This window comes from Bos taurus, chromosome 26, assembly GCF_002263795.3.
Source record: "Bos taurus isolate L1 Dominette 01449 registration number 42190680 breed Hereford chromosome 26, ARS-UCD2.0, whole genome shotgun sequence".
Classification (NCBI taxonomy): Eukaryota; Metazoa; Chordata; class Mammalia; order Artiodactyla; family Bovidae; genus Bos; species Bos taurus.
In genome coordinates this window covers 22995777-23007782 of record NC_037353.1, presented here as the reverse complement: position 1 = coordinate 23007782, position 12006 = coordinate 22995777, and the positions used below count along the sequence as shown (strand labels likewise).

At 44.9% G+C, this 12006-nt stretch overlaps 1 protein-coding gene and 1 long non-coding RNA gene across 9 annotated transcripts in view; one reads left to right on the top strand and one right to left on the bottom strand.

Annotated features, from left to right (window-relative positions):
* GBF1 (golgi brefeldin A resistant guanine nucleotide exchange factor 1) overlaps positions 1-12006 on the bottom strand; it is a 123599-nt gene that overhangs the window by 5172 nt on the left and 106421 nt on the right. For all 8 annotated transcript variants that reach the window (NM_001081600.3, XM_059881875.1, XM_059881877.1 and 5 more), the window contains 18 exons: positions 11717-11815; positions 10940-11134; positions 10540-10729; positions 9808-9948; positions 9399-9487; positions 8244-8446; positions 7680-7803; positions 7265-7390; positions 6913-6995; positions 6027-6263; positions 5651-5744; positions 5105-5281; positions 4716-4780; positions 4507-4630; positions 4243-4314; positions 4003-4097; positions 3616-3769; positions 38-263 (listed from right to left, as the gene is read on the bottom strand). In NM_001081600.3, the coding sequence (NP_001075069.2) occupies positions 38-263; positions 3616-3769; positions 4003-4097; positions 4243-4314; positions 4507-4630; positions 4716-4780; positions 5105-5281; positions 5651-5744; positions 6027-6263; positions 6913-6995; positions 7265-7390; positions 7680-7803; positions 8244-8446; positions 9399-9487; positions 9808-9948; positions 10540-10729; positions 10940-11134; positions 11717-11815 (2494 nt within the window). The remainder of the gene's footprint in view (positions 1-37; positions 264-3615; positions 3770-4002; positions 4098-4242; positions 4315-4506; positions 4631-4715; positions 4781-5104; positions 5282-5650; positions 5745-6026; positions 6264-6912; positions 6996-7264; positions 7391-7679; positions 7804-8243; positions 8447-9398; positions 9488-9807; positions 9949-10539; positions 10730-10939; positions 11135-11716; positions 11816-12006) is intronic.
* LOC132343951 (uncharacterized) overlaps positions 1-12006 on the top strand; it is a 27099-nt gene extending 15093 nt beyond the window's left edge. Inside the window, exon 3 of the long non-coding RNA XR_009492987.1 lies at positions 9762-12006. This is a non-coding gene — a long non-coding RNA (uncharacterized lncRNA). The remainder of the gene's footprint in view (positions 1-9761) is intronic.

Sequence of the window (12006 nt, the reverse complement as noted above, 5' to 3'; positions counted from 1 at the left end):
TATCTGCCACTGCAGATGTCCCTGGAAAAGGGCTTACCAGCATCAGGTGCGTCGGCCCTGGCTGTGGCCTGCAGGGCAGCTGGAGGCTTTACACCTGAGCCAATGCACTCCAGCAGTGTGAAGAGAGTGGCCCAGTCATCGCCTGAGTGGATATTGGCTGCGTTGGTCTTAAGGAGTTCATGGAGCCCATAGGCTACCTGGTGACTGACTCGGGACAACACGCTGGGCTTCATTAGTAACAAAATGCGCAGGGAGAGCAGTACCTGGGGCAAGAGTAGGGAGCAGGAAGTAGAAAGTGGGCACACAGTATCCTGTCTAGCCTCTTTCCCCAGCAGTCTCCTTAGGCCAATGAGGATGGTTCAGCTAAGACCCAACTTAGGGTACTCTGTGGACAGATGGCCAGGGGCGAGGGATGGGGGCAAGAAAGGGGCAAGTTATAAAAGGGCAACACAAGGAGTCCTGTGGTGGTGGAACTATTCAGCATCTTCGCTAGTGGTGGAAACACAAATCTACACAAGTGATTAAACTGTGTAGAACTTAGTACACATATGAGTACAACCAAAACTGGGGAAATCTGGTAAGATTAGTAAACTATATCAATGTCAGTATCCTGGTTAGGATACTATACTATCGTTTTGCATAGTGCTACCATTGGGGAAAAATGGGGAATGTATACAGACAGCCCCCAACTTATGGTGATCTGATATAGATTTTTTGGGACTTTACAGTGGTACAAAAGCAATACACATTCAGTAGAAACCATACTTAAGAGTTTTAATTTTTTCCAGGGCTACTGATGTGCATGCAGTACAATACTCTCTTGCGATGCTGGGCAGTGTCAGGGTGCCACAGCTCCCAGTCAGACATGCCATCATAAAGGTGAACACCTGATGCACTTACAACCATTTTGTTTGCCATTTTCAGTACAGCATCTAATAAATTACCTGATATCCAATACTTTATTATAAAAGACTGCATATGAATCTATAGTTATCAATATAACTATATTGATATATAGTTATATAGATATATATAACTTTTAACTCAATATTAAAAGTTTAAGTTTTAAAAAACTGAAAAAAAGAAAAGATCAGTAACATTATGCAAAACTATAGTATTCCTTGATGGAATTCTCTAATCTTATTCAGATTTCCCCAGTTTTACTTATATGTATATTAAGTTCTACACAATTTAATTAAATTTAACTTGTGGAGGTTTGCGTTTCCACCACTAGCCAAGATGCTGAATAGTTTCAATACCACAGGATCCCTCGTGTTGTTCTTTTATAACCACACTTTCCTCTTTCTTGGGCTTCCCTGATAGCTCAGTTGGTAAAGAATCCGCCTGCAAATCCAGGAGACCCCAGTTCAATTCCTGGGTTGGGAAGATCCCCTGGAGAAGGGCTAGGTTACCCACTCCAGTATTATTGGGCTTCCCTTGTGACTCAGCTGGTAAAGAATCCATTTGCAATGCGGGAGACCTGGGTTCGATCCCTGGGTTGGGAAGATCCCCTGGAGAAGGGAAAGGCTACCCACTTTGGTATTCTGGCCTGGAGAATTCCATGAACTCTTTCTTGCCCCGATCCTTACCCCCTGGGCATTTGTCCACAACTTCTAAAACTCTGTCAATCAAAAATGTCATATAAATGGAATTATACAGTATATAACCTTTTGGGATTGGCTTTTTTCATTTAGCATAATTCCTTGGAGAACCATCCAAGAAATTGTGTATCAATAGTCTGTTGCTTTTAGTTGCCGAATAGTATCCCATGGTATACATACACTATACTTTTATGCTGAAAACCATCTGGGCTGATTCTAGTTTTGGCTACTACAAATAAAGCTTCTGTGAACATTCATGCACAGGTTTTTATAAAAGTTAGCTTTCATTGCTCTAGGATAAGCACCCAAGAGCACAATTGCTGGACTGGGTTAAAACTGCATGTTTAGTTTGATAAGAAATGACTCTATTGTTTTACATTCCCACCAGCAATTTATGAGTGACCCACATCCTTGTCTGCATTTGGTATTATCCCTATTTTTCACTTTAGTCATTCTGAGAGGTGTGCAGTGGTATTTCACTGTGGTTTTGTGTTTCCCTGCTGGCTAATGATTTGAACATCACTTAATCTTTTTCATGTGCTTATCTGCCATCTGTGTATCTTTTTCATATATTTCACTCATTTTCTAATTTTTTTTTTTACTGTTATGTTTTGTGTTCTTTTACATTTTAGATATTAGTCTTTTCTCAGGTATTTGATTTGAAAACAAACACTCCTTGTCTTTATATCCTTTCCACATTGGGCTCTGATAGAGTAGAATTTTTCATATTGATGAGTCTAATTTATCAGTTTTTCCTTTTATGGATTGTATTTTTGGTGTCAAGTCTAAGAACTCTTGGCTCAGCTCCCAAAGATATCCTCATGTATTTCTATCTAAAGGTTTCCGAGTTTTACATTTTACATTTAAATCTATAATTCATTTTGAGTTAACTTTTCTATAAAGTATGAGGCTTAGGTCTAGGTTCACCGCCCACCGTGGATTTCAATTGCTCCAGCAATTAAAAAGGTTATCCTTTCTATACTGAATTATTTTTGCACCTTTGTCAAAAAATTAGTTAGGTTTCTTTGTGTGGGTCTGTTTTTGGCTTGTTACATTGATTCATGTGTCTGTCCCTCCAAAAATACCACAGTGTTGATTACTGTAGCTGTATAGTAAGCCTTAATATCAGATGGAGTGACCCTTCCCACCTTTTTTCTCAAAATGTTTTTTGGCTATTCTAGGGCCTGTGCTTTTCCATGTAAATCTTAGAATAAGCTTGTTTGTCTACAAAAAAACCTTGCTGGGATCTTCATAGGAGTTGCATTAAACAGATCAATTAACAGAGAAATGGTGTCCTCACTACACTGAATCTTTCAATCTATGCATATACTATGTCTCATTTATATGGGTCTTCTTTAATATCTTTCATCAGCATTTTGTAATTTTTAGCATACAGAGTATATACATGTTTTGTTAGGTCTATAGCTAAGTATTTGATTTCATTTGGAACACTTGAAATGGTTTCATTTTCTATATGATCATTGTTAGTATTAAAAAATGTGATTAATTTTTGTGTATTGATCTTATATCCCCTGATCTTGCAGAACTCACTTATTATTTCTATGCTGGTTGTCTTTTTATAAATTGGGCAAAGGTCCTAAGCATGAGAACTAGGAAATCAGGTACAGGGCTGGGACTGCCACAGGGCAGTAGCTGTCCAACCCTACCGAGCACAGACACTGAGTATCAGGCTTCATGCCTGAGGCCATTCCAGACTCACTTCCAATGCCACCTGTTAAGACTCCCCCAGCCCTGTGTAGATCACTGGGCTCATGCTGCTGCTGCTGCTGCTAAGTCGCTTCAGTCGTGTCCGACCCTAGTGACCCCATGGACTGCAGCCCACCAGGCCCTTCCCGTCCATGGGATTTTCCAGGCAAGAGTACTGGAGTGGGTTGCCATTGGGCTCATGCTATAGGGTATTAAATGAGCTCTCTGTTTCAGGCCATATCCATAACTAATACTGTGGTTCTACCCCTTATATAACTTCCTGCCCTCCCAGCTGCACTCTGCTTACCTGGCCACTGATCTCTTCTCTCCGGAGTAACCGAATGGCTAGGCGCAGCAGCCCCACCACTGCCCGCTCCACAAGGAAGCAGAAGTCCTGGGCCTGGACACATAGGTGGTATAGATGGTCTCGAACAGTCTGCCACACACAGCCAACACGGTCCCTGAGAAACATAAGGGATGAAGACAGTCTCAGATGAAGAGGCCGGTAGGCAATAAGCCTTCTTTTCTGACTGAAGCTAGGCCCTGCAAGGCAGGTCTAATGAGCAAGCTTCTCCTCCACTGCCTGCAGCTTCCTGTGCTTCTTGTCCCTAGAGTCCACCCTGCAAGATGACTCCAGGCTTCCATCCCTTTGGCACAAGTCCAGTATGAGGCCTGCCTAAAGACTGCCTGCTACCTGTTCTCTAGCACAATCCTCAGCAGCATTTCCAGGCAGAAAGCAGCATCCTCTTCATCATAGGTCTCTTCATCTGGTGTCACTGAGACCAGAGCCTGGAGGAGAATAATTGCAGGAAAGAAGGCATGGAGAAGAAGCCAGCCATTGGCCCAGCCCTGACAGTGACTGAGGCATATGTCCCTGTCTCCCCTCCCAGACCCAGCCCAGCCCTTTCATCCCTCTTTCCTCTTCACTCTGTACCTTCATGAGCTCCTGCAGTGACTCCAGCTGGAGGAATTTGCTTTCTGTGATCATCTTTTCTGGGTCACATTGCTAGAGGGGCACAAGGGTTAATGATAAGGACTAGAGGGAAGAGAATGTTCCCAAGAAGCTAGGAAGAGAGGGCAGAAGGAGTCAGCTCTGGTCACAAACGCTAGTGATCCTAGTCTTCAGTTCATACAGCGGTGTCTTATCTTGTACAGAAGGGTCTAGGCTTGTTCACCAGGGGTGAGCAGGGTCAGTTACCTTGATACAGTCCAAAGCCATTCTCTTGGCCTCTTGGTTTTCAGTGGATGGGCCCCGCACACTCGACTGCTCAGTACCACTTAGTGTCAGCCAGCTCACAAAGCTCAGCACTGTTGACTCTCCTCTGGAGAAAGAGGGTACAAGCTCTAGTGAGCTCTACAGTTCTAATACTCCCTCCCCAAAGTCTCTAGCCTCTGATTTGCCCTCACCGGTTTGATGGTGTCTCTTCCCGCTGTAGACAGATCTTGCCATTGGGATCCACAAAGTCTTCTACCTGGAAAATCAGGTCAAGAATAATTTCTTCTCACATGCCTTTTGCATTTCCTATTCTTCTGAGTAAAGTTTTCTGGCTTTTTTCCTGTTGCCCTCTGCCCTCCACAACAGACAGGGTCCCCTCCAATTGGTGACTGGTAATGACTTCTACCAGTCTTCCTTCACAGCTATCCCCTGGCTGAAGATCTGTGGTCTTACATTTGAGGCGTTCCTGGTAAGCATGCATCAGGCCCAGTGCTATTCTCAACCATTTCTAAAAACAAACAGTACATAATCTTGGACCTCTTGCCTTGTTATTATCGATTAGTCTCCTACCAAGAATTACCTCTGCCATAGCCTTGGGTAGCAGTTGGGCTCGGAAGAGTTGCAGCATGGCCTCCATGATATTCTTCCAGCCCTCTCGCAGGATGTCACCATGACGGTGGGCCAAATGGAACACCGTCTTGGCTGCAATGTGGGCTTTAGGGTTGCTTCCAAACACAGTGGGTAGGTTCTCAATAGACTGGAAAAGAAGATGAGAAGAGGCTGAGAGCCTGGCAAATGAATTGAAAGGAGATTCTCTTTGGCCTGTACCTATGGTTCCTAAGGGTCCTTCTGCTATTTCTGCTTCAATCCCCTGTAATGTTGGTGAGAAGGGCTAACCTGGCTAAGGCCTTCTCCACTATTGTGTCTCCTCTCTCATCCCCATTATATGAGGTAATGCTATTCTCATCACAGGGATGTCAGACAGAAATGGCCTAAGCTCTTGTGTAGTCTGGCTGAGTGAGAGAATATGCTGAAGGGAATCAGCTCCACAGATAAGGGTAGATCTATGGCCAAGGGAGAGGTCTTCCTTTGGAATGCCAAGAACACAGTTCCTATCGCTGCTCACCTCACTGCTGAGAGCTGTGAATTTGCATAGAGAGATGATGAGATTGTCAAACACATCACTGAGGCCATAGTGGGCGGAGATCATGGCGCACTTCCTGTAATGTCACATACCAGATACAGTCACTGAGAGGCCAGGCAGCCTTTCCAAGTCCTCAAGGAGGCTTGCTTGGGATTCTTCCCTAATCAGTCTCAGGAAGAAACCTTTTACTCTTGAGTCTGTTTAATACTGAGCTTTCCCAAGCTTCAGTCTCCCTCCAAAAACTCAGGAGGAACCCCATTCTAAGGACAATAAGAGTAGGAGTCAGAGAGGCATGGAGGCAATCATGTTAACTCAGAGAGGTGGAAGAAGATTAAGACCAAAGTCAAATCCTGGCTACCTGAAGCCTGAGATGGCTTTTTGGATGATTGTCTCCTCAAGGCTTTTGTCAAAGACATAAGAGAGAGCAGCAATAGTGGGGCCCCAGGTCATGGTGAAGAGGTCAAGATCATAGCTGCCAGCAGGCACACGTAGGAATATGCCCTCTGGGGTGGCACCACGATGAAGCAGCACATTCCACACATAATTCTCCCGGACCAAGCCTGTCTGCTCCTCAGGCATCACAATTTCCTCATTCCTGTCAGGAGGTAACAAAAAGAGTAGGTGCACTGCTCTGAACTGACTGGTCACAACCTAGGAAAAGGGGCTTTGCCCAGAACTGGCACTTCCACCAATGAGAGGTCATCAAAACTGCAGCTTAGTGGTCTGCTTTCCTGCCCACCAGTGGCACCAGGGAGAAAGAAAGGAAGCATCCCATAATCTCCAAGCCCTGTCTCTAAGTGGCCCTTTAGTTCTATAGTAAGATCTCATATTCTTTCTGAGTATGAGAGAATAAACAATTCTTTTTCTGGTTTATAGTAAAAATCTAAGTGTCCCAAACTTCACCCTCTAGCACTCATTTTGGGTTCTCTACTACCCCCATCCTAACGCATTTTGTGAGCTAGACAGGAAAATCTAGCTGCTGTGGATTCAGAAAACAGGGCAATGATGCCCCCTCCACTCAGCAGAGGCAGTTTGAATCCTGGCTCAGGGTTCTTCAGTTATAGTACTGTTCAGCTTCTTTAAGAAATAAATGAGTTGGAGGAGATGGGGCTGCCCAGCTAAAGTACGAAGCTAAATCCAGGGCATGTGAGTCACTGCAGACTGATATGATGCCAACATTTGGAAAAGGAAGCAGTGTGCTTCTCCTTAGCAGAGATGTTACAGCATTCTCTACACATACTCACTTGATGGCATGGTACATGTCCTCCAGGATGTCTTGTTCAAAGTCCTTGCCTCCATTCACACCTTTTAGATTTTTGCGAAACTCCTAGAGACAGGGCAGTAAGATTCACCCTACCATGTGTCAATGCTGAAGCCCCACTCAAGGAACTCCTGGGTCTATGGTAAATAGGACTTAGGAAACAGTAAGTAAAAGAATCCACTTCCCTACCCCAGTTCCTCTTCTGTACTGCCCAGCCCTCCCTGACTCCCTTGGACAGAACCATGTCCACTGTGCCCAATGGAAATCCCACATCCTTCCTGCTACCTCCAAAGCTGTGCTGGAACTGCTCTGCCACGGCTGGGATTCAGTCTTACCTCTAGGGTCATGGGCGCATTCTGTTTGCGAACATTGTGGTTGTGCTGGTCAGTATTAAGCATGATGACAGCATAGGCCAGGGCAAAGCAGGCATCGCTATTGGCAAATGGGGAGCCATTACAATTCTGAAAAAGCAAAGACCCCGCCTATGTCAATGCTCTTCTCTGGCCAATCAAACCCTCACTGCCAACCTACTGGTCAATGCTGAGACAGAGGGAAGGTACCAGTCAGAAAATGACCCATCTCTTGCCAACTCCTTGATGGAAGTTGGCATCCCCTCTATGGGAAAAAGCTCATTGATGTTCTTCTCAGCCTTCTTAGGAGACAGAAACTGGGTCTTTCAGTTGAAGCCACAGAAACCCTTAGTCAAATTAATTTGGGATGCTGGACTCAGCCCCTGCCACTCAAACTCACCCTCCAATGTTCTGTGAATGCCTCTAGCAACCTCTGGATGACCGGTGCTTCCCCGGGCAAGCGGAAGGCTTCCAGGTAGAGCCGGAGAGCTTCATCTAATCGCAGACCCTGAAAGCTGAAAGTGCTACAGGGAAAGAAAGAAGGATGAAAGACTTAAGATATAATAAGTTGCAAATGTTGGGTTATCTATAGCTATAGTTCCCCTAAGCTTCTCCTATTGGAACAGAAGCTGAAGGCTTTGGCAAAGGGGAGGTATATTCTGGACATCTCTAACACTGAGTCGGTTAGTACTTTTCACATCAGTGTGCTCCTGCCTAGAAATTTCATTCTGGAACCCAGAACCTGCTCTGTGCTCAGGAACCCTGCTCTACCCCTTTGCAATGTTCTCTGTATAGAATGGATTGTCCCCTTCAGCTTTCTTGCTGGAGACTCTTTTAAACTCAACAGATATAAATCTTGGGAAGAGGAAAAGCGTGTGACCTGGGTTACCAGCAGGAACTGACTGGTACTGTTTTGAACTGTCTGTCCCCCAACTACATCCCACGTTTCTTACAGTTTCCTCACCTCACAAAGCTCTCCAGCAGGTCAATGTTTTTGCGGTCACTCACAAACTCTCCAATCATTTTCTTGTCCAGTCGAGGGTTCTCTCGCAGCCACTGGGCTACCTCTGTGTTATCCATTGGGATGGTAAGGAGACCTTTCTCCTGCAAAAACTGGATCCCCTTCTTTGGTTTCTGGTTGAACTGCTCTGTGCCAGTGATCAGCAGCTGCAGGAGAAAGATAGGAGGTGTCAAAAGCTGCTCTGCCCCTAAAGCAGACAAGACCAGGCCTCCATCAGGGTCCACAGCTGGTCACCTAATGGGTTCCTAGGACACAGCTCACTCCAGAACTAAGGCTGAATCATATTGACCCTTAGATTTCCCCAATCCCCATTGTTTATGTAGAACTGGCTGAGGAATTCCTTCTCACTCCTTTTCTGAGTACTAAAAATGCATAGCACTCTCCTCCAACCTGAGAATCAGGGGGAAAAAGTAGAAGAAAGAGACTAGAGAAGGTTTTCTTTTCAGTTTTACAGCCATCCCTAGTATTTGTTTACAGACTAGCTGATTCTAGTCTTTCTTTACAGATTCCCCTTCTTTCTTTGGTTTCCTAGCTCTTAAGGCCCTGGAGTTTGAAAGACAAGGCGAACTAACTGTGACGATACCTTTTTGACTGTCTATCCACAGTTCTGCAATCAAGGGCACATGTAAACCAAAGTCATATAGGCTGGCCTTAAGATGAAGAAGGGTTAAATAGGTTTTCTTTGTATTAAGAAAACCACAAAGCACAGTTATTTGAACTTTACTAAAAGCACCAGAATAAATGTCAATACCCTTTTATTGCCAATGATCACCCCAGAGCTCCAGATGACCAATAACCTTCAGTGACCCACAGGATACCAGTTCCCAGGACTCCTGTCACCACAAGTAACACTTGACTCTCAGTGAGGGAAGCATTTGCCCAGGAGCACACAAAAGGTGGTCCTGATTACATGGCTTAGGAGTAATGAAGGGCTTCAAAGGAGACTGGGGGACTGCTGAAGTCCCAACAAGCACAAAAATTAGCCATAGCAAACTGTTCAGTGAGCTGAAACTCTCCCTTGTTCTCTGAGACGGAACCCCACAGAGAACACCCAGTCAGAGCGGGTAGAGGTTGAGCTCTGGGGATATCTATATGTACCTTCTTTTTGTTTTTAATTTCAATCAACTCCCGTGGATCTGGCAGGATACAGGAAAATCGCGGTGGCTTCCGGGTAAACTTTTTGTCAGCTAGGAATGAGAGGGAAAGAGTGAAACACCAGTAAGACCTCTTTTACCAGGATAATGACTTTTAGAAGGATCCTGATATACCCTCTAGTGAAAACAAGGATGCCTCAGAAAGTTTCTTGTGCTCATCAGTCTTTCACATCCCTAGAAGTTCTATTTGCTAGGGCTCCCAATGTTCTCCTTCCTCTCTCTGGGTCTGAAGCCAAGGTTAGCGGCCAAGTTCATTTGGGTACTGCCCTCAGGGGTTTCTGCAACCATCCCCTCTGTTCTCCAACAGGTCTTCAAGCTGAGGGGGCTGAGGAAGATGGACATCCAGTACATACCCCCAGAGTCACCAGCTTCCTCCAGATCACTGCATCCTGGTTTCCCATGTTCTGCTGGCAGCCGCCCTCCACCTGGCAGATTCAGGCCTGCGATGTCTGGGGCCATGCCTGTAGCCTTCCCATCACTGGCTGCTCTCTCAGCTGGTTAAGAGAGAAGAAGCTAAGTGAAGACTGTACTGTAGGTACTGTAGTAAGTCAAGCAGTGCTTCAGGACAATCGAATCTCAGGCAAAAGAGATCTGCAAGTTCCCACATAGGTCACCAACCCTGACAGGATAAACTCAAGCCCAAATAAGTATTCACTATCCCACATTAGTCAAGCATTAGATTCTATAGTTTAATAAATAGATTACTGAGTCACTTTCCTTGATCTTCTGCACCTCAATCTCAAGGAAAAGTTAGAGAAGATTAATTAGATTTGAGGCAGTTACTGGGAGTAGGAAAAGGAAAGTAGGAAAAGGTCCTATATATCATTTAATTTAAATTCTCTTTTCTCCCCATAAAGAAATAACAATTTGGTAAAAAAGACAAAGTACGGAAGAAGAGAAAGGGAGAAGTCCATGAGTCTGTTAATGTGCCAGTCTGGTCTATGATTCACATCACCAAATCTTAGAAACACAGAATTAGGAGTACTTCAGAGGAAGAAATGAAAATGTAGGAGAAAGGATTCAGTGAGTAGAGAAGGGATAAACATAGACTCCTGGGATTCTCAAAGAAAAGAAATTCCTCTCACTACTGTTGGCTTCTCGAGTGCCATCTACTGCCTCATAGCCAGGTCTGGCTGCCTCTTTCCTTTCTTGCTGGATAAGGTTGTTGAGGACTTTGGCCTGGCAGTGGGCCTCAGTGCTGTCAATCACTGTCAATAGGGCATCGAGAGACAGCAGATGTGTTGTATAGAGCTGACCAGACACAGGGAAGGCATTCTGGAAAGTAAACAGATCCAGTAGACTTGAGGTTAGAATACTTCTCAAAAAATCCTAAAACTGCCCGTAACTTTTACATTGCTTTGAGAAAATGCCCTTCCTTTTGTTCCCCAACTTTCAAGTGTTTCATTCCCTATATGTACTATCCTCACTACCACCAGAGAGATTTCCTTAATTTTCTTTCTAGAGACCAGTAACAATGCTCAGCACCTTGGACAGCAGCTTGGTGAGATCTTCAAAGAGGTTGGAGCAGTAGTAGTCACAATCATAGTTGATATAGAGCTCGGTGACAAAGCTGGGGATGTGCCAGAGCTGCACAATAGCCTCCAGTGCCATCTCCTTCATCTCATAAGGCATCTTCGGGTTCTCCACAGTGATGATCTCCATGAGCTTTTTGATGTACATCTGACAATAATCCAGTAATTGCCATTTGGATGGGGAAAGGGTTCAAGATAAGAAGAGGCAAATTAGACAGGAAGCAAATGCTAGCCAGGAAGCATGCATTAAGAGACAACGGTATTCCATACCTAAAGACATTCCTCTCTTTGCCCTTCATGATGGAGCGGGCTGGTTCTTTACCTTGTGCCTGATCCAAAACAAGTTGCCTATTGCCCTTTTTGTGCTCTGTGAGCCTGATCTGCTCCTATTCAGGGTTCCTTTTTGCAATTTTCTGGTGAATTCAGCTTGACCTGCCTGCTTGTGTTGCAAAAGAACTATAGGCAAAAGAGTTGTACCCACTCACAGGGAGGTTACTTGCCCGTTCTACGTTTGGGTTCTCCTATTTTAAAGCCAGGCAGATTTCTCTGGGCTCCTTTTAATTTGACCATGAGGGAGGTTAGCCAGTGAACCAAACTATGGAGGCTAAAAGCACTCTCCTCAGATGCCACTAAATCCCACCCCTGCAGCATGACAAAGCTGATCCAAATGAAGGTGTCATACATCTTCCTATTTTTTTTTCCTTCTTTTTTCCAAGTTCAAGAAACTCACCTCTAATTGGAACTTGAGATGCTCCCTCATGCTCTCAAAGAGTAGGAAGCATACCCGAAGGGAAGCAGCATAAAGGTTCAGTCGCTCTACGCTGAGTAGCTGGAGATCACAGTAGGACAGGCCATTAGGTTTCTGAACCTGACTTTGGCTCAACCAAGAGAAGAGCAGGAGAGCAAACTGTGGGAAGTTGCCACCAAGGGAACTCTATATCTGTGCTCTGAGGGAACTCTGTATCCAGCCATTCCTATGTTTCCCCTTGGTTGCCAGCATCCCCGGGGAATTAACGGAGG